Source organism: Nyctereutes procyonoides, unplaced genomic scaffold (assembly GCF_905146905.1).
Source record: "Nyctereutes procyonoides isolate TBG_1078 unplaced genomic scaffold, NYPRO_anot_genome, whole genome shotgun sequence".
NCBI classification, from domain to species: Eukaryota; Metazoa; Chordata; class Mammalia; order Carnivora; family Canidae; genus Nyctereutes; species Nyctereutes procyonoides.
This window is the reverse complement of record NW_026575037.1, coordinates 18,464,888-18,487,112: the sequence shown is the minus strand read 5'-3', so window position 1 is coordinate 18,487,112 and position 22,225 is coordinate 18,464,888. Positions and strand designations below refer to the sequence as shown.

The 22,225-nt window shown below is 36.4% G+C and overlaps 1 protein-coding gene across 3 annotated transcripts in view; it reads left to right on the top strand.

Moving 5' to 3' along the window:
* The window catches only part of SYT14 (synaptotagmin 14), a 135,401-nt gene that overhangs the window by 72,920 nt on the left and 40,256 nt on the right, over window positions 1–22,225 (top strand). For all 3 annotated transcript variants that reach the window (XM_055319374.1, XM_055319373.1, XM_055319372.1), the window contains exon 4: window positions 2,239–2,688. In XM_055319374.1, the coding sequence (XP_055175349.1) occupies window positions 2,239–2,688 (450 nt within the window). The remainder of the gene's footprint in view (window positions 1–2,238; window positions 2,689–22,225) is intronic.

The window sequence follows — 22,225 nt, the reverse complement described above, 5'->3', positions numbered from 1 at the left end:
TTCTTATGATACTATGTTAGAAAGTATTTCATTGAAAAATCAAGCCATGTAATTAATCATCTTTGATTACCAATTACAAAGTGGCATATATTGAAACATTGTGCTCTAGGCTGTCAACTTTTTTGACAGAGTAAGAATATGTTTACCCTGATTTCATCATATTACATTTTAAAAACCCTGAATTCTTCAATAAGAAATATTGTTCTTCATTTGTTATCTTTCTTTTTTTCCTACATGGTACCAACCAGGTCAACATAGTTAAACATGTAAGATTTATGATGTAAAGACTTGACTATTTCTAGTTCTCTACTACATCCCAACCCCCACCCCCACCTAAAACATGGCCTGACCCGTAGTGCCATAGTTAGGTACATGTTAAGCTGCTTTAACAAGAGACAAATACAGCGGCTAAAAACCATCAAAGATAGTCCAGGGTGAGTAGGTGGCTTTGCTTCACCACATTATTCAGGGGCCCGGGGTTTTGATGTCATTATTGTTGGTTGTGATCACTTTCCTGTCCCCTAAAGTACTGTCCTAGTCCACGTGGTCCAGGCAAAGCCACGCATCCTACTTGCATGCCTGCTTGTGGGAAGACTGAGAAAGAGGGTGAAAGACAAGTGATTTCTTCTGTAAACATGGTCTAGATGTTTCACACATAACTTCCGTTTGCTTCCCATTGACCGGGGCCAAGTCTCATGAGCATAGCAGCCATTAGGCAAGTTTTGAAGCATAGGCTCTTGCCAGGCAGTGTTTTTTTGCACCTAAAACTCAAGTAGTTCTTAGGCAAAAAGGGAAGACTGGGACCTACTAGTTGTAACCACTGCCATAGGCACTAAGGACATATTCAAAAACAGGAAATTATAAAATTGGTCCACATTTCAAAATAAAAGACATTTAAGATTTCTTAAAATACTAGAAGGGGCAAAGTGGTAGAGTTGCAGTGTCAGAGACCTGGGTTTGGCACTGTCGGTAATTAGCCAATTCCTACTACATTCCAGAGGGCTGGACTGGCGGGAATGCAAGACAACTCCAGGTGGAATGGGTGTGATTTCTTTCAATATTATAATTAAAATATAGACCTTCAGTCTTTCCTGAACTTTGGAAATGTGTAGTCAGCAATTTTTGACAGTAATTAACATTAGAAAATACATAGTTTTTCAAATTCAGGTTAAAAATTAAAGTGTAAATAGTGTGTGTGTGTTATGGAAGTAAGTGTTTGGCTGCAAATATTTTTGAGGCCTTTGGATTTATCCTTTCATATTTCATATTTCCACTGATTTCCAAGCCTAGATGTGTTATTATTCTGTTGCAGATGGGGGCGTTTTAGAATAAACTTTGAAAATGGGGCCAACGTTTTCAATGGCATTGCACTCATATTTATGTCCTCTTTCTTGCCAGCCTAAATACTGAGCTGTCAGTTGTGTTGTATATAATGTTCGAAGTGAGATGTAGTAGTTTCCTACAAAAAGAAGAGAGATACACATTGAAGTGTATATTTTCAATTCGCATCATAAAGACGTATATCAAACTTTCTCAAATTGTGATGGGGAATGCTAAATTCTTTGTCTTTGTTACAATAAGTTTTTGAGTTTAACCTACCACTTTTTTTTAAAAAAATTAATTTTTATTGCTGTTCAATTTACCAACATACAGAATAACACCCAGTGCTCATCCCGTCAAGTGTCCCCCTCCGTGCCCGTCACCCATTCACCCCCACCCCCCGCCCTCCTCCCCTTCCACCACCCCTAGTTCATTTCCCAGAGTTAGAAGTCTTTATGTTCTGTGTCCCTTTCTGATATCTCCCACACATTTCTTCTCCCTTCCCTTATATTCCCCTTCACTATTATTCATATTCCCCAAATGAGTGAGAACATACACTGTTTGTCCTTCTCCGATTGACTTACTTCACTCAGCATAATACCCTCCAGTTCCATCCACGTTGAAGCAAATGGTGGGTATTTGTCGTTTCTAATGGCTGAGTAATATTCCATTGTATACATAAACCACATCTTCTTTATCCATTCATCTTTCGATGGGCACCGTAACCTACCACTTTTACTACTCTGGCCCTGTAGAGTAACTTTTGATTGTAGTTAACTATTAATTACTATTACTTTCATTGTGACAGCAAATCAAGACAGTTGTCACATCTTCCTAAAGAAATATCAGGTATTTATATACATGCTAGATTAAATAATAGAGTTAAACACTGAAAACATTTAAATTTGCTTTTCTTAGGATATGTCAGCTCAAGGATCATCTTCACAGCTTCCTAAACCTTTTGATCCTGAGCCAGAAGCTAAATATGGCACACTGGATGTGACTTTTGACTATGACTCACAAGAACAGAAGCTTCTGGTAACAGTGACAGCTGTCACAGATATCCCGACATATAACAGGACAGGTGGCAACTCATGGCAAGTACACCTTGTTCTTCTACCTATAAAGAAACAGAGAGCAAAAACCAGCATCCAGAGAGGACCATGCCCTGTCTTCACAGAGACATTCAAATTTAATCATGTTGAATCTGAGATGATTGGAAATTATGCAGTTCGGTTTAGACTGTATGGTGTACATCGCATGAAAAAAGAAAAGATTGTGGGGGAAAAGATTTTTTATTTAACAAAATTGAATCTTCAAGGGAAAATGTCATTACCTGTGATATTGGAACCTTCTTACAATCATTCTGTGAGTATCTGATCAAATAGCCTGAATACGGTTTGTGTCGTGGTATATAACATACATAATTTTTAAAAATCCTTGATCAAGCCAACCAGTGTTTCCATTTTTTATGTAATAATCATATCCTTAGAAAATTTTTAAGCCCTGGATAGGTAGGTATAATTTCTTCTCATTCTCTAGAAGTTGCACCTTCTGAAGATTATATGTGATTAATTTTATGTATTTTATTTTATCCTTCACAGAGTCAAGTCCAGTGTTTTACACATTTGCTCCTTTGTTAAATATTTATTAGATGATTGGTTATGACATCAAATGAACTTGTTATAGAATTTATTGTTTTCTTTCCAGGTTAAAACTTAGTGATACAGCAAGATCTAGCTTCATATCTTATTTAGTATACTGCCGAAATTATTTGCTTTTATAGGATATATGCTGCTGCCCAGGTCATGACTGATTATCTTCCCAGAACTCCTGTGAAATTATTTTTAAAGATTCAAAAGAAAATCTGGTCTTGCTATACTCTGTACCCTTTTTCAACAAAGATTTTGCAGTATATCTGAGAGAATACTTAAGTTTGGTCTATGAGCTGTTCTCCCTTTTCTCTTTTTTTCTCCAGGCTCTGATCATATACAAGTCTCTCTCTCCCTCTCTTCACATTCTTAACTAAATTCCCATAAGACATTGCAAATCACACGAGTGCTGAACTGCTTCTTTAAAGTGGGGAGATACATTATACCACATAGTTATTTAGATTATGAGGAAATCTGTAATATGCTGTAAATGTAAATTGTGAATTATATTTATTCCTCTCTGTTATATTGAATTAAAATCATTTTTATAATATAAATACAGAGATTTTAGATTGGATGTGTATTTTAAAATAAAAATATAATATTTTAGGGTTGTTTTTAAGCTTTTGTAGATATAAGCGTAAGTTCAAGATCAGAGCCTCACTGAATTTATACCAGACAGCATTTGATCTTATAGGACCATCATTTACATTTATTTTCCAGCATATCATTTTAGCTAGATGATTTCAACAGTTTTAAAACCAAAAGGTGATAATAAATATAGTATATCCCTGTGGGTTTGTAGGATAATATTTAGCCTTTATTGATAACTTGTTGTAACTGTAAATTGTAGGATTACCATTTTGGGGAAATGTCCTTTTTTAAAATACAGTATCAGTTTATCAGAGGAGAGAGAAAAGAAACTCCAGGCAATATTTCAGAGGGAAAAAGATAATTTTTTATAAAATTGAATAGTCTGCAATTCTTGATAGAATTTTAAGCTTTTTCATGATTTGGTCTGAGTGATGACTAGTTAACCTATAGAAAAATACATTCTTTTAGAGAAATACCTGATTTAAATTACAAGAGAATGTATCATCATGAGGTATGTATTTTGTGTTTATTTACTTCAAATTATCTGTTCCCGATTCTGTATTGATTATATTTGTTACACAAAGAAAAGGAAGCCATAGAAAATAATATGATTTTATCTCTGGTCAGGCTTAAATTATTTCTGTACACACCTACATTACGTGTATTAGCTTATTACAGTCATCAATTCTCTATTTCTGACAACCAGTACAATACATTTCTGAGGCGTGTTCACAAAAAGAAAAAAGTGCTAGACAAACAGCTTCTAAGACATAGCATTTAAATCTGAATAAAACTATCCATCTTCTGCTCTTAAAGAATTTTTTTCTCTGCACTGCCACACTTTTCAAACATAATTCCTGTTTTTCATTGTTCTCTCTTGCCTTCTTTCCTGTCCATCTTCTCAAAATCTCATTGCTTGTTTTTGGCTTCTGTGCCGGAAACAGTTCGGCACACCACAGTTGTAAGGTCAAGACTCAGAATTCTATCAGTTGTCATAACAATAAAATACTTCTAGAATGTGTATGTTCTGTGTATGCTACAGCATTAATGTTCCCTTTGCTTCAGTTTAGTACTAACCATATGGAGAAATCATGTGATTATGGATTACATGGGTGATTTTAGCTTCAATTCTGTAAGATGGAATATATAGGTAAGAAGTTCTTTCATAATGAAACATTCTTGTAGTTTTGAATAATTATTTGTTGTTGTTGCAAGAATATGAGCTGTTAGGCAAAGAACGGTTTTAATCCAGTGAAAAAATGTATATCCTATGATTAAAACATATTTGAAGCTTAGTTACAGTTTACCTTCATGGGTAATAATAGAAAAATAGAGTTCTACAATGTAACATTGAGCTTTATAGCTATTTTGGGGGGAACTGATCAGATCAATACATTGAGAGAAAAATGACCACTATCACCTAATGACTTTTTGTGGAATAAATCCCGAGTTTACTTTAGGGTAGGCTTTAAGTTGAACCTTAAGATAAAGATACAGTTTGATCACTGAATGATAGAAAGTATACACAGGGTTGAAAAAACATGAGTTGTGTTTACTAACTAGTTGTGGTTATAACCTTGGATAAATTATCTAATTACTTTAGACATCAGGTTCCTCTTTAGTAAAACTAGGGAATTTAACCAAATGTCCCATCCATCTCTGATATTCCAGTTCTATTAATATATATTGGAAAAGATGTTGGTTAAGAACAGAAATGGGTGGATTTTAGATGGGTTTTGTATGCCAAACGTCTGACATTTTGTTCGGATATGTTTTTTTACTCTTCCCTATCTTTTCAACCATCTTCTAATGTCTGAAAGCGTCCCAACAAATAGTCCCACCCCCCAAGGGTAAGCCTTGAAGTTCACTGGTAGCTAGGTCAGGAGCCATGCTCCCTGGGCTCTGTCACTCTTAATCATTTCCAGGAAACCTCAGTGCACACCAGACAGAGAATCAGGTGCTGCACTCACCTCATGTCTGCATGAGGCTCATGGTGGAGGAATCTGATCTTCAGAGTCAGCAGTAATTCTGAAATAGCTTTGCTAGTGCAGGAATAGTATTGGTGCTAGACAGTGACCATTGCACTAGAGAAAAGACCATGGCATATAAGTGTCCAGGGCAGGGAGCAGCAGCAGAATTTCCTCACCAGGCCAGTTCTGCAGGATGGTTTTAGGCTTTGTTCTTGAGAAACTTACCCATAAGCCTGTTCTTCAGTCTTCCCTATTCCTTTAGTAAATTACTCTCTCACTTAGAGTTAGCTACCAGTGTTTTTGAATGGAACCCTGGCTGATAAATGTAGAAATAGCCATATGGTTTATTATTTACTTGTTTTAGTGATCTCTTAAGCCATAGCCAACAGCTACAGTGTTATAGTTACCTTTCCTACCATGGTGTATCCCTCTTAAAATTGGAGTTTTTCTCACGTACTCAACTGTGTTCATATGGCACTCTTTCCAAGTGTGGAATCTGTATTTTTGGCCTTGTATTACTGTGTGTTAACAGTTGCCTGGAATAGCCTCTCCTCCTTCCTCATTCCAGTTGTATTTCTCATTCAACTTACTAGATTCTTAATATAATTTTTAATATTGACACCTTATTCTCAATAATGAGACCTTATTCTATCGCTCACAAACATACACAACCCATCCTAAGCAGACAGTATTTAGTTAGCATAATGTACACAGCATGATAGCTATTAATGGGGGCTTAAGTCCCAGAGCTGCAAAGCCCTGTGTTCAGCTCACATCTTGAATGAGCTCAGAAGTAGACTCTTGGCCAAAGCCTCCAGGTACTAGCCCAGACCAGCAGAAACTTCGATTTCAGTCATGAGAGACCCTAAGCAGAGAACCCAGCTGAGTTCATTTGGACTTCTGACCTACAGGAAACGTGATGAAACTGAAGTCGTAATGCTACAAGTGCTTTATATGTGCCCAGACACCTGTCTTCCATTAAGTCTGGTTCCGCATTATATTTCTGTGTCAATGCATAGCATCTGTAGTAAGTAGACATGGGAGTGGGTGGGTTTGTCTAATGGGTGAGGAGATCCTCAGGAACTCCCAGGACTTAAAGACTGGAGAAGGGAGGGGCTAAGTTAGGAAGAGAGAGAGAACAAAATATCACAGGAACCAAGAAGCAATTATGAAGGAAGGAATAATCAAATGCTTTGTCAAATGCTGCTAATGGAACCAATAATCTAAGTATTAAAATTATTCATTGAATTCAGAATATGCAGGTAATGGGTAGTCTTAAAGGGACCAATTTGGGTAGGGTCATGAGGGCAAAATCCAAACTAGACTGGCAATCATGTGGACAACTTTTACACCAAGTTTGTCTCTGAAAATAAGGAAGAGGGGATGGTTTTTGGAAAGTGGGGCTTTTGGAAGATGTTTTTGAGGTTAGGAGAGATGGGCATGCTTATCATTACTGATGCCACTAATGTCATCAGTGGTGGAGTGTACGAGGAGAGTGGCTAATTGAAGATGGGCATTCATGGATTGGTCTGGGATGAACAGAGAGGCAGAAATGTTAAGAGTATTTTGAAGACACATACTTAAATTGTGGACCATGAAATCTCAGTTGAAGAAAGAAGTGAAGCTAGTAAGGGACTGATATTCAGGGGAAGGAATGAACACCCCTAGGATATCAAGGGACAGATAGAGTGAAGAAGAAGTATGGAATGATGGGAATGTGGTGTGAGAGGAGATTGCTTTCAGTTCTGATGATGGATGGCAAGAGTGCAGAGTGAGCATCTGAGATGGAATAGGCGGCATAATCACCGGAGATGGCTAAGTTGGTTAAGCGAAGCCAGGTTCTCTCAATGTCCATGTGGTGGCTGGGTTCTCCACATGGACATTGAAGTCACAGAAGATACTGGCAGAATTGAAGTGTCAAAGAAGATCGAATTAAAGATTATTGTTCTCAAGGAATGAAGAGGAAAAGTCCAGGACAGACTATGGATAAGGACAGGATGACATCAGTCTTAAAGAAGAATAGTTATTCTTCCCTATAAATTCAGAGGAGGACTATTTGAGAAAGCAACAGAGAACTTTGCTTTTTGACCCTGAGTCACGTCAGGTATGAGGGAATAACTAAGATGAAGAGTCTACAGAGGGTGATGTATCCTCAAGGAAGAATTGGGTTTATCAGGAGTACGAGAAGGCATAGTGAAAGGATTCAGAAAAGGAGGAACTTGATGGAAGTGTGTGGTAGTGAAGAAGTGCAGAGAACAACAGAATGAATGTTAAAGTGAAAGACCTGGCTGGTATCATCAGGGACTTGCCTTCATTTAGGTTGTTCTAAAATGTCAATCCCAATTATAATTTGAATCTATTTAAATCTCAGATGATATTTAAAGTGTAATTTAAGTCTCATCTTTATAGAAATGTGTTAGATCATTTCTTTTTTTTTATAATTTCTAATATAAATTTAAATTAGTTGATCATATCTTTGTATACCAAATATTGAGTACTGGTTATTGCTATATCAATGTTGGTTGGATGGATGGGTGAGTGGGTGCGTGTGGTACATGTTATTTCTGAGTTACTACCTTTGATGCTTGCTTCTGTGGCTAGGCATACGTTTTCTTATCAAACTTGTTCTATGTTTTCCTTCTAGATTTTAAATACTTTGAGAATAGAGTCTGTGTGTTTAATTTATATGGTTTTAGTTATACTTACTTTTCATAGAACCTAGAATGTAGGTGTTCAGTGAAGACTTGTTAAATTGATTCATTGACTTGTTCAGGTAAACCCAATCGTTCTAAAATTCTTCCTAAGGTCCATGTAACATTATTCCCTAATAGGTATCAATATCCTTAAAAACAGCTCTCTTAGGAATCTTTTATGATCTACAATCCAATAAGCATGATCTTAGGGTAATTAAGTAGAAACACATCACAAAGTGTTTTATTTTTTTTAAGATTTTATTTATTTACTCACGAGAGACACAGAGAGGGGCAAAGACATAGGCAGAGGGAGAAGCTGGCTCCCTGTAGGGAGCCCAGTGCAGGACTCAATCCTGGGACCCCAGGAGCACACCCTGAGCCGAAGGCAGATGCTTAACCACTGAGGCACTCAGGCATCCCATGAAGTATTTTATTTTTAAATAATCAACAAGGGACATGTTCATATAATTTCCCATTCAGGAGTATAATGCCACAGTCTTTTAGAATGATCAACCTTCCTCATGTCTTACTGAAATGATGATCTTCTTTTAGATACACGTAATTTCAACCTTTAATTCCTCAATTCCTATATCTCAAAAATAGCCTATCTTTTTTGTTAATAGACTGAATTAATTTAGTTTGATATTTATACTGTGACTTTAATTTTTAAGACAGGTAAATTATTGCTTGTGCTCTATAATTGAAATATGTGTCCCTCTAAGAATCATACTTTTGTCTGTATTATTAGCAAATGTCTTTAAACTTGGCTTCATCTATTTTCATATTCACTACATTCACATATTACCGTTGTCAGAAATTTACATTTTCTAAATGTAGATTACACTTCTTCATCCTAAAGCAATTTAAAGTAGGTATTTCATGATAAACTAATGATCACAGTTTTAAGAGTTATTACATGAAGGAGAAAGCTGCATATGTGCGATTCAAGTCCCCAGACGGTAACACAAATATGAGTCATGGCTCACTTTAGTGTAAAACTAAGTAGTTACAGACCTATTTAGAGACAGTTATTCAAAGTAGGTGAGCATATATTATCAGTAGAGAGGAATAGCTCTAGTCTCACATGAAGAATTGTTGTTATCAGATAAATATTTCAGTGAAAGAAGTTAAATTAGAGCATAAAAGGAAGTTTTCTGTTTAAATCAGATTCTTAGTTTACAAGACAAAAAGAAGTCAAGTTTAAGTCCTATGTCTCAAGAAATTTTGAACATGCAGAAAAATCAAGTGGGAAAAACTAAAATTTCAGTGACTAAACTGTTTGTCCTGTATATTGAGTATAGGGAATAAAGACCATCAACTCAAGTGGGATTCATTTAGTTGAGTCATCCAAGTGCTAAACTGTAAACTACTAAAGACCAACCTATGCTTCATTCTTGTTTCGTGTATATTCATTTAAAAAAATAAGCTAGAAAATTAAAGAATAAGCCTAAAATACAGGTATTCTGTTCCTTTTCTCCTATAGTTTATGCAATTTTCCAAAATACTGATTTCAATTATTTGTAATACTAATGAGAGAAATTAACAAACGCCTTATAGCAAGATAGTACTATTTGATAAATTTAGAGTGGAGTAAGGATTATGACAGATAAATTTGGGTTCAGGAGGGCAGCATATTCTATAATTAAGGACACTCTAAAGTACATTAGCAAGAGGGGATAATATAGTGTACTTTACAGAAACATCATGGAAAGATTTAGCATTCAAATTATAAATATCGACCACTATTTTTAAAAATTATTCTTCTGGGGATCTCTGGGTGGCGCAGCGGTTTAGCGCCTGCCTTTGGCCCAGGGCGCGATCCTGGAAACCCGGAATCGAGTTCCACGTCGGGCTCCCGGTGCATGGAGCCTGCTTCTCCCTCTGCCTGTGTCTCTGCCTCTCTCTCTCTCTCAGTGTGCCTATCATAAATAAATAAAAATTTAAAAAAATTATTCTTGTGGACGGTCTAGATATTGGACATCCTAAATACATGCCTTCTTCATTCATTCGAACCAAGAGTTATATGTACTTCCCTTTAAAGGTGCACTTTAGTGCATTACCATGACCAGTTCCCTGTCTTCTGGGTTGTTGAACAATAATAGAAGAGTTATGTCCACAGTACTTTATATGGTAGGTGGCTGATAATTAATGAACAGTAACACTGGATGAGGTTGTTCTTGAGGGCTACCTTTTACAGATAAAAGAAGTAGCAAACAGAAGCAACATTTAGTTTTTTCTTAGTCATTTTCCTCCATCACGTTCATATCAAATAGCGGGGCAGTATCCAATGGACAGGTAGATGGGTTTCAAAACCCACATCCTTAATTTTAGGATTTTCACATTCAAAATCTTGACAGATAATTTAAAACAGGAAGTTCTTCACTGGGAAATTTATTAAAGTGGTACTAATTTTAAAACGTGGTAGATATGAAAATGTGTTTTATCAGAATATATTTTATAAACCAACCAACTCTCATGATCTTGCTTATAGTCTGTCCATCTGAATTAATAGTATTGAAGATGCCTCTCCCAAAAGAGTTGTGGTTTTATCTGCCGGGACATTTATTTTGGAGTTGACAGGGTTTAATGCTACTTTGCTAGAGTAATGCCTATTTAGGCATACAGTGTGAATTTAAAGAGAACTGATAAATACTAATTACAAAAATGTTTTTCTCACTAGAAAATTTGAAATTTAATTTAGAAAAGAAGCAGTTTTACATTTATGCATTTATGTTCTTAGGATGGAATATGAGTTTAAATACTGAACAGGCCTAGGACAGAGGAACTGAATTTTTAAAAATTAAAGTTGAAGGAAATCTGTTAGTGAGTTTTCAGTCTGATTATAACATTTGTTCTGTGGACTCTGTAGGGACCTGTAAGGAGCCAGAAAAAATATCCATTTGACAGTTACATTTTACTTAATTCTACGCAGAGCAAAGAATAATTCTGGTCAAGAAATGATAGTACATGATAAGCCTGAATATCATTTCCTGATGCTGCTTCTATTAGGCAGATACATTTAAGTGATTTCTATCACTGAAAATGAGCATGGTCATCCTGCACATGCCATGTGTGCTTATTCATTACTTGGAAGCTTCTGTTCAAGTGAAATGCATATTTCTAAGTGTTGAGCATGGAAATATACTCTTGGGGAAAACCTAATTCTCCGTAGTGTACATGTTAGCACCTGGGATAGGACTGGAATATGTGACCTGACTACTTCATAATGTTGGGATGAGTAAATGAATGAGCTATGTGAAAACCTTTGTAGACTAGAAATATTAGTTGTTAACTTGAAATAAAATAAGTTATCCTTAATTTAATTTGAATCATTCTGCCATCATTTACTATTTTATAAAGATACTCTCATGATGCATGGATGGTTCAGTCGGTTGAGCTCCTGACTCTTGATTTCAGCTCAGATCGTGATCTCAGGGTTGTGAGATCCAGCCCTGCGTAGGTTGGGCTCTGCCCTGAGCGTGGAGCCAGCTTGGGATGATTCTCTCTCTCTTCCTTTCCCTCTGTGCCTCCCACTCATGCACTCTCTCTTGTTCTTTTTAAAAAAAAAAAAAAGGTGCTTTCTTGTCTTACAAAAAATAATGTCTTATCTTTCCTTTATCTAATGTTAGACCTAGAATTGTTTATATAGGCTATATCTTACCAGATTACAATGATCTTTTTATAGTCTGTCACTTTGGACAATTGATGACTAGAATAGTACTGATTTTATTGTTTCTAGCAGAAAAAGCTGGTAGAGCTGATAGGAACTGATAGGAACTGAAGACTACCTAAGTTTAGTACACACAGTTTTTATTTTATCTGATGTATCATCAAAGTATATAATTTATATAATCAAAATTATATATCTCTTAATAGTCCCATATTCTACAATAAAAAATAAAGTGAAAAAAAAATAAAGTGAACTAATTAAACTTTAACTTGGCTCATTTTTCAAAAACTAAAATATTATCTAGCTCATAGAAAATAGCATGTATTATAAGTACATCTTTCATATTAGCTTAATTTGGGGGAGATATATTTTTCTTTGAAATGAAAGCTGGCATTGTCACTTAAGCTGTATTCAAGTTATAAAAAATATTTCTCTATACTAACTCATTTGTGATTTTTCATAAAAGATTAAATAATTACCAGATAGTGGAAATCTACAGTTTTATTTTATTATTATTATTATTATTATTATTTTGAATCTACAGTTTTAATGTGAAACTTGTTAGCCATCCAAGACCAAGTTTATATTTGCGTTTGTGTGGGTTGACATAACAGGGAGGTTGGGAGCACAAAGGCTCTGCAGTCCCTGGTTTCATGTCTTAGTTCCCCAATTCTTCCTTACTTGTGGTCTTGGGTGACTACTCAGCTGCTCTGTGCCTCATTTATTCATTCATAAAAGGGAATAGTAACCATAATAGCTGCTTCATAAAATGTGTGTGAGAATTAAAGGAGATATTCCATGTAAAGAATTTAAAACATCATCTGGCACAAAAAGTAGGAACGTGACTCTGTTAACTAATTTGGTTTCTTTGTTTTTATTCATGTGTGGAGACATTTAGTGTTCTGATTCACTAGCAGTCTTCACTAGGTGCTGGTCCATAAGTAAAAATTATTGCATTGTGTTTTTCAAGTTTCAAAGTAAGGAACATTTGCAATCTGGAAAAGAGGAAAGTAAAAGGGTTTTTTTTTGTTTTGTTTTTTGGTTTTTTTTTTAAGAGAAAGAGTGCATAAGCCTAGGAGGAGTAGGAAGGGGCAGGGAGAGAATCTTAAACAAGCTCCAGGCTCAGTGCAGAGCCTAGGCGGGGCTTGATCTCATCACCCTGAGATAGTGACCTGAGCCAAAATCAAGAGTAAGCCGCTTAACCAACCGAGCCACCCAGGTGCCCCAAAGCAAAAGTCCCTTAATTCAACAGTATAAGAAGTGTTTAATCTGACAATACAAATAGCTAGCAAAATAACTTTTTTCAGGAACTAAATATAACTCAGGCCTTGAATGTTTTTAAGATACAACTGTCTTGAAATATACTTTGAGTAATTATTTAAAAGTCTGAATTATAAATATTCTTTCAATAAATACAATTTTATTATCTTCAGTCATGTTGGGTAACTCATATTTTCTTAGCAAAATGTCCCCGGCAGTTTAGGCCACGGTATTCGGAGACAGCAAGCCTTGAAACTTGTAATGTTTCATCAACAAAGAGGTTTCTTTTTCACTGCACTGCATGTCCACCGTAGCTCGGTTAGGGCTCTCTTTCGTGTCGTCTTCACTCCGGGATCCAGATGGATAGAGGAGGTTCTTTCTGAAATTTTGCTGCTAGTTAGATGACCCAGCAAACTAATTCTTGTTCCTTCAAGTTTCTGCCCAAAGTTAACACATGCCACCTCCATTAACATTTCAGTGTCTAAAACAGGAGTCGACAAACTTTCTGTAAAGTGCTAGAGAGTTCATTTGTTTTAGGCTTTACAGACCACAGATGGTCTCTGTTGCATAGTCTCTCTCTCTCTTTAAAAATGTAAGCAAGGGGCAGTGAATAATAGTGAATAGTATTTCATACAAAGAATTGCTGAGATTAATATCTGTAGGTTAGCGCTATTTATAATTGCACATCAGTAGCTTATAAGTAAAGTTTTGCTTTTAAGTATAAAAATTTGCTCTCTTGGGACAAACATTCAGTCTTATTTTAGGGGGTGCCTGGGTGGCTCAATAAGTTAAGCCTTTGTCTCCAGCTCAGGTCATGATCCCGGGATCCTAGGATCGAGCTGTGTATCAGGCTCCATGCTCAGTGGGGAGTCTGCTTGAGGATTCTCTCTCTCTCTCTCTCAAATAAACATTTAAAAAATATTATTGAACTTTAAAAACTTAGATATATGTCAAGTATTAGTATATATTAAACAAGTTTACCTAAACTGGCAGTACCAGAAGACAATGCAAGGAATGGCTTTGTTTATTCCTAGAGTTAAAGATAGTGGATTAACCACATATATTTATTTCTTCTTCCTGTAATCTCCACTTCAATGATTGTTTCTTGGTACACATTGGCATTTGTACCCACGAGCTCAGAGAAACGGAATCAGGGCATCAGCAAAGTGGAGGAAACCTCGTGAAAAGTGCGCACAGAGGAAGGAGAGGACTGTTGTGATCCCCAGAACCATACACACTTCTGAGCACAGCAGAGGTTGGCGTGAGTCTAGGGATTAAAAGCAATAGTTACTACAAATCTGTAAAATGTGCAGTTATATCTCCCTTCTGGCATAAAGAAGAGAGCCAGGCTTGTAACTAACTCTAGGAATATCATAAGTTTCTTTGGAAAAACTCAGCGATTCCAAGCTAAGACCTTACTTAACCTCATAGTGATATTTTAGAGGAAATTGCCTGGCCCCCACCTAATCACATTGATGCCAGTCAGTGAGCAAACTGTATTTAAAAGTAGAGAGTTTTTGATCAGCCTTTTAGTGATGCATTTTTGAATATGAACAGGCAGGCATAGCTCAGGAGACACTAAGGGAAAACCTCCAACAGGAAAGAGAAAACCCAGGATAAAGAAACATTAAAAAAAAAAAAAATTACCCTCCAGGAAGAGTACATATTGCAAAGATGATAAGGAAAGTAAAAAACTAATCCTAATTAGTTTATTCAGTAGGATTTGATAAACATATATATTTCAAAAGACCAAATATCCTTTTAAAAAAAAAAGGAACAGTCATAAAAGAAAAAAGGCTTTTGTAAATTATATAGATTGGGAATGGCTGTTGAGTATGTAACCAAGAGTGTTCACTGTGGCTTATAACCAAGGATTTTGGTAGCAAACTTCAGGCTTACGTGTTCATGAGTTCACATTTATGTGTCTAACATAGACTTATCTTTCTGGAAGAATATTCATAAACTGAATGGTTTTGCTTTTAAATTTCTCCCTTATTTTCAAGTATTATAATATTTCATATCTAAAATATGATTTGTCTGATCCATATGTATATATATATGACCATTAATTATTTTCAGGATAGATTTAGAAGTGTAGTCTGTTCACTGGGCTCAACACTAGGGCCACTGAACCACATCCACTGAATCAGAATCACAGGGAAGCAGCCTTATAATCTTTCTTTAAAGCAAATTTCCCAAGAAGTGGTTAAGTATACTAAAATTCCCAGGCTGCTGATATAGAAAATGTTTTCCAAACACATTGTGACTGCAAGTGATTTGAGGGATAGACTTTGGGGTAATAAGTTCAGAGGATATATTTTTGTCCGTTTTGTGTATTTCATCAGATCTTTTCATCTTTTATTGTCCTTGGTTTCCTCCTCAAATATTTAGCAATGTATCTATTCTTTGGGTGTTCAGAAAAATAACTCAGGGGAATAGAATTACAAAAAAGTGTCCATGAAATTACAGTAAAAATATGAAGAGAATTTTCCTTTTAAGAAAATTCTATGCCCTCATTTAATTAACTGAAATTGCCTAAAAAGCACCAGAAATTACATTGAATAGATAATAAAATTCAGTTTCAAGTGAATACAGACCAACTCAAAATGGCTTGAGCAATATGCGACCATCTGGAGAGTTGGTCTATCTTCAGGCATGGCTTGATCTAGTGACTCAAATAGTACCACTAACGTCCTAGTTTCTCTCTCTTTCTACTCCTTCCACTGCTCCCCTACCCCCTCCCACACACCCCGTCTTCCATGTGTCAGTTTCATAATCAGGTTTCCCATAGTTGCCCTCTTGAAACTTCTTTTTTTTTTTAATTTTTTTTATTTATGATAGTCACAGAGAGAGAGAGAGAGGCAGAGACACAGGCAGAGGGAGAAGCAGGCTCCATGCACTGGGAGCCCGACGTGGGACTCGATCCCGGGCCTCCAGGATTGCGCCCTGGGCCAAAGGCAGGCGCCAAACCGCTGCGCCACCCAGGGATCCCCCCTCTTGAAACTTCTTGTGTCTCACTAGGTTACCTGCCCATCCCAGAACCAATCACAGGGATGGGCAGTACTGATTCACTTCAGCCCTAGAGTTGGGTCACCTCCCAAACTACATTAGGTAAGAGGTGGAAAGGATTACATTCACTATTGGAAGGAAGTGATGAATGGATGCTAGGAAGATAGCTAATATCCAATATAATGTTTATTTAAATTTCTTAAAAATAAAATTCATTAGGGACATCTAACTCTTGATTTGGGCTCAGGTCATGATCTCAGGGTTGTAAGATTGAGCCGTGCTTTGGGCTCTGTGCTCAGCCTGCAATCCGCTTGAGATTCTCCCCTTTTCCTCTGCCCCTCCCCCCAAATTAATTAATTAGTTAATTAAATGAATAGTGGCAAGAATTTCTCTTTCGCATAGGCAGTTAATTAATTAAACTCACCAAAACTTATGTTTACCAAAACATTCCATGAGTGACATCCGATTTAGTCAATTTGATAATACCTCAGAATTAGGCGTACTTTTCTGTGTATTGTTTTAGGAATACTGATTTCTGTGTTAAACAGTGTCTTTCTAATATGCTTAATTAACTATGAGCTAAGTTCTGAAAATTGTGATTCTCAATCCTGATTAATATGACTTGGGGAGTTTTTAAAATAAAGATGAATAAGTTCCCACTTAGATCTGTTGAAGCAAAAACTTAAAGGAATAGGACCAGACTATTCGTATCTTTAAAAAGCTCTACAGGAAAAAACAAAAACAAAACAAGTTGTACAGGAGACACTAGTATCTAAGTAGCATTGATTACATTGCCCTATGGCATCTACCGTATGTCCACATCTTACTCTTCTTTGTTGTTTCCTGGATAGCCATAGGAGTAAAATGAGTCCTTGCGAAGTTTCAAAACATCTGATGAGATTATCATGAAACTAACCATATCTTTAAGAAGACTACTGTAAGACTTGTTAATAGTATAAAATATTTTTCCAAAACTACTCAAATTGCAACCAAGTAAACTATTTAAAAACCACCTTTAGTACAAATGATTTTATATAAAATACTTGTATAAATTGTACAAACAATTTTATAAATTGTTTTGAAATAGTCCTGAATAGTAAGAAATGGTTATATCTACTAGTAAGTGTTAACTTACATTGCCTTTGGCTTCTTTCAAAACTTTATATTTCAGATATATTTGTAAAATATTAAAATTACTTATCTCCTTGATTCATTAGAAGTTTGATATATTTTCAGAACAGAAGAAGACGAGAAATATCTTAAAGGGGATTAAAGTCATTATGGCCGTAAGAAAAACTATTTTACCAAAAAGCATTTATTATATGTAACCTTAGAATGTTGTAGATTAGACTTTCTTTGGATTCAGTTTTATTTAAACAAGTTTATTGTGCCACCAAAGACATTAGAAGTAAATTTTCAGAAATTGGCAAATTCAACACTTCTTAGGCCTCATTGGTCTTTTAGGAATGTGAATTTGGGAAAATATACCATGTGGCCTATTAGCAATCCTCAAGGCCATCTTTATAGTGTAGTCCCACCCAGACCATCCTACAATCACACTGTAATATGGAAATAGTATAAAATATTTGTTCTAAAATGGTACACATCGTGATAAAGTGAAATAAAAAGCACTATTTCTATAGCTCTTAACATTTCATTTCCTGGAAACTTCTTTGAATGCTCTATGAGGATACGAACAAAAACAACAGTAATAACATCATGTGAAATAACTCAGGTAACTGGAGAATTCACTATGAAGTTGCGTTAAAGATTCTCAGAAATATCCTTCTATATTCATATTATAATGAACATATAAATCACATTTTGCTGTTTCATTTGTCACCAAATTATTCATAACATTCAACATTTGAATCAGAACTAATCTTCAGATAGTCTGTGTTGTGGCATAAGAGAATTGTTACTACCATTTTGAAGTTTAAGAGAGGAAATTTGAAATTTGAAAGTGTTCATAAATTTAAACTGAAATCATTACCTAATGCCTTGGTGCCAGTGTCTCTAAGAATTTAATTTGGATAAAGCCGTTACACAGTAACTGGGACTTGGTGAGCACTCAGTATATATTAGTGGTACTAATATTATCATAGGATCATCACTACATTACTGCTACCATCACCACGTCTACTTTTACCTTTTCATGTTTTCTCCTTAAAAATAGAGTGTGTGGTTTAATTTGGTTTCTTGTTGGTGAGAATCCACACTTCATTACCTTCACTATCTATTTTGTCCCTGTTAACATTGTACAGGGATGATTTTTTTTTTTAGTTCTTCCCTTGACATGGGTAGTTATATTAATAGGCAAGTAGAACTTGCTATAAAAAAAAGAACTTGCTATAAAATATTAAAGAAATATAAATTTTTGAAGTTTTCATTTTACACTAGCACCATATAAACCATACTAAATATCTTTCGTGGTAAACCACTTTTTCATGGAGGCAAGACATGAAATATCTATTCTGTTCTCTTTTTGAGTATGATTATTCTATTACTATATATGTATATATAATTATATACACATATACATACATATTTACATCTGTATTTATTCCTCTGTTTATTGAAAGCCCTGCATTCATATTGAGATCACCAGTTCCAGTGCAGCACCACAGGGTTCATCATGATCTGTAACTACCTTCTTTGATAGAAGCCTGCCTCCCCTCCTCAGTGTATCAACTATTTGATCAGTCCCTTTGCATGTGACTCAGGTTTCACAGCAGCCATCTGCTACTCCATTTTCATACCCTTCTCCCCAAACTCAGACTCTAAATCCTTGTGTCTTTTTGCTCCTTCTGCACAGAAGTCCTCACTGGGCTTGACACCTCTGACACCTATTCCAGTCTGCCCAACCCCTGTCCCTGATGGAGGGACAGCTGGCTTACTCTCGTAGGGCTATACCACCCCATCCTGGACCACGTTTCTGTGAAAATAGCCTCTTCACCCTATTTAGGATCTAATATCTCATACTGACCCTCTTCTCTGAATGGATGCCCTTACCCTGCTGAGGCTGAACAGCCCGTTCTGTGTTATACATCAATGCCCTCAGCAGGATGTCCTTCTTACCCATATGGGGGAAAAAGGGGCGCAGATGAGGCTCTTACACCCCAGGCTAGGCCATCCCTCTTTGGAAATGGCCTCTTCATTCTGTGCTGGTTCTGGTAGCTACCACCAGGCTGCCCACCCAGGTTCCCCGTCACCACTTCATATATCTTCCCCACCCATAGGAAGTACAGAGTCCTCATCCTGTCCAGGCTGATATGCTACTCATCCAAGAGGATACCCTCCTCATCTTGCTTGGATTTAATAGATTTTTGTAAATCAGTGATCAGTTGACGGTACCTTAGTGAGGTTAGTGAAAACAGTGATGATAGCAACTAACTTATATTGGCCAGTAATACATAACACATGGTCATTCTCTATATCAGAAATAATTGAGGTATTTATCTGTAAAATGGCCACCAACTATACAAATTCAGAATACTGCCACTAAGTTCAATTTCTGGTCTTCTGGAATGAAAGGTAGAGAAACCACTTGAGCCATGGAACGAGCCATGGAACTCTCCATGGTACCAACACATTCCTGGCCTCTCTTGGATCCTTGTGTAGCTGGCTTGAATCTTACTTACCCTCTGTTACAGGTCTAACTATGCCTGTTACCTGTTCCTGAGATTTTTGTCTTTTTTTTTTTTCCAGCTTTGTTGGGATATAATTGGCATAACAAAAAAAAAAAATTGGCATAACAAAAGTTGAAGACCTACATTGTAATGATATGATACAGTGCAAAGTGCTTACCACAATAAAGTTATTTAACACATTTTTTTTTTACCTCATGTACTTATAATTTTTTGGTGCTATGGTGAGATAATTAAAGCTCTACTCCCATAGCAGTTTTCAAGCACACAATACAGTGTTGAAAGCTATAGTTACCATGCGGTACATTAGATCCATGTATTCATTTCATAACTGAAAGTTTGTGCTCTTTGACCAACATTTCATATTTCCTACACCCCTCAACCCCTAGCAACCACCATTCTACTGTCTGGATTCTGTGAGTTAGATGTTTTGGGGGGTTTACATGTGAGATTATACAAATATATATGTATATGAGGTAGCCTATACCCAATTTTCCCATCACCATTTATTTTTTTAAGATTTTATTTATTTACGGATCCCTGGGTGGTGCAGCGGTTTGGCGCCTGCCTTTAGCCCAGGGCGCGATCCTGGAGACCCAGGATAGAGTCCCACATCGGGCTCCCGGTGCATGGAGCCTGCTTCTCCCTCTGCCTGTGTCTCTGCCTCTCTCTCTCTCTCTCTCTCTCTCTCTCTCTCTCTCTCTCTGTGACTATCATAAATAAATAAAAATTTTTAAAAAAAATATTTATTTATTAGAGAGAGAGAGAGCACAAGCAGGGGGAGCAGCAGGCAGAAGGAGAGGGAGAAGCAGGCTCACCACAAAGCAGGGGTGGTGGTGATACGGGGCTCCATCCGAAGACCCTGAGGTCATGACCTGAGCTTAAGGCACGTGCTTAACCGACTGAGCCACCCAGGCACCACCCCCCCATCACCATTTATTAAAGAGACTGTCCTTCATTGAGTATTCTTGGCTTCCCTGTCAAATATTAGCTGACTGTTTATGTTTGGGTCTATTTCTGGGTTCTCGGTTCTGTTCCATTGGTCTATTTGTTTTTATGCCACTACCATACTGTTTCAATTATTATAGCTTATAGGATAGCTTGAACTCAGGAAGTATGAAGCCTTCTGCTTTTCTCAGGATTTCTGTGTCTATTTGGGTTTTTTTTTTAATTTTTTTTTTTTATGATAGTCACAGAGAGAGAGAGAGAGAGAGGCAGAGACACAGGCAGAGGGAGAAGCAGGCTCCATGCACCAGGAGCCTGACGTGGGACTCGATCCCGGGTCTCCAGGATCGCGCCCTGGGCCAAAGGCAGGCGCCAAACCACTGCGCCACCCAGGGATCCCCTATTTGGGGTTTTTATGGTTCCATATAAATTTTAGAAGTGTTTAAAATGCCATTGAAATCTTGATAAGGATTGCATTGAATCCATAGATGGCTTTTGGTAGTATCAACATTTTAACAATATGAATTCTTCCCATTCAGGAACACAAGATACATTTCCATTTATTTTTGTCTTTGATTTCTTTCATCCATGTGGTGTAGTTTTCAGGTTAGAGATCTTTCACGTCCTTGGTTAAATTTACTCTTAAGTACTTTATTGTTTTTGATGATATTGTAAGTGGGATCTATATATTTATTTATTTTTCAGAAAATGTATTCTTAATGTATAGAAAAATTCAATTTACAGAGTAGAAGAAGTATTCCCAACACACATGTCTGACAGAAGACCTGTATCAAATATGCAAAGAACTTGAGGTGTCTGGGTGGCTCAGTCAGTTAGGCATCCAACTCTTGATTTCAGCTTAGGTCATGATCTCAGGGCTCTACACTGGGCATGGAGTCTTCTTGGGATTCTTTCTCTCTAAAAGATTTTTTTTTAAAGAATATATAAGGAGCTCTTAAAAACAATAATAAAATGATAAACAATATGATAATTCATAAAATAGGCATAAAATTTGAGCACATAGTTCCCTAAGGAAAGTATGCAAATGACCTATAAGCATATGAAAAAAATTGCATATTAACCATCTTGGAAAATGTAAACTAAACCACAAAGAGATATTATTACACAATCACTGGAGTGTCTAAAATTTTTAAAACTAACAGTTAAAATACTAACAATAACAAAATTTTAAAAATTCTGTGTTGCCTGGGCTGTGGAGTACCTGGAACTCTCATACACTGTTGGTGGGAATGTAAAATAGTACAATCACTTTGTTTCTTTTTAAACTTACCCTTATCGTGTATCCTAGAAGTTCCTAGGTATTTATCCAAGAGAAATGAAAAAAAATTCATTAAAGATTTGTATCTGATTTTTATTAGCCAAGAATTGGAACATTCCAGGTACCCATCGAATCCCACGTCAGGCTCCCAGTGCATGGAACCTGCTTCTCCCTCTGCCTATGTCT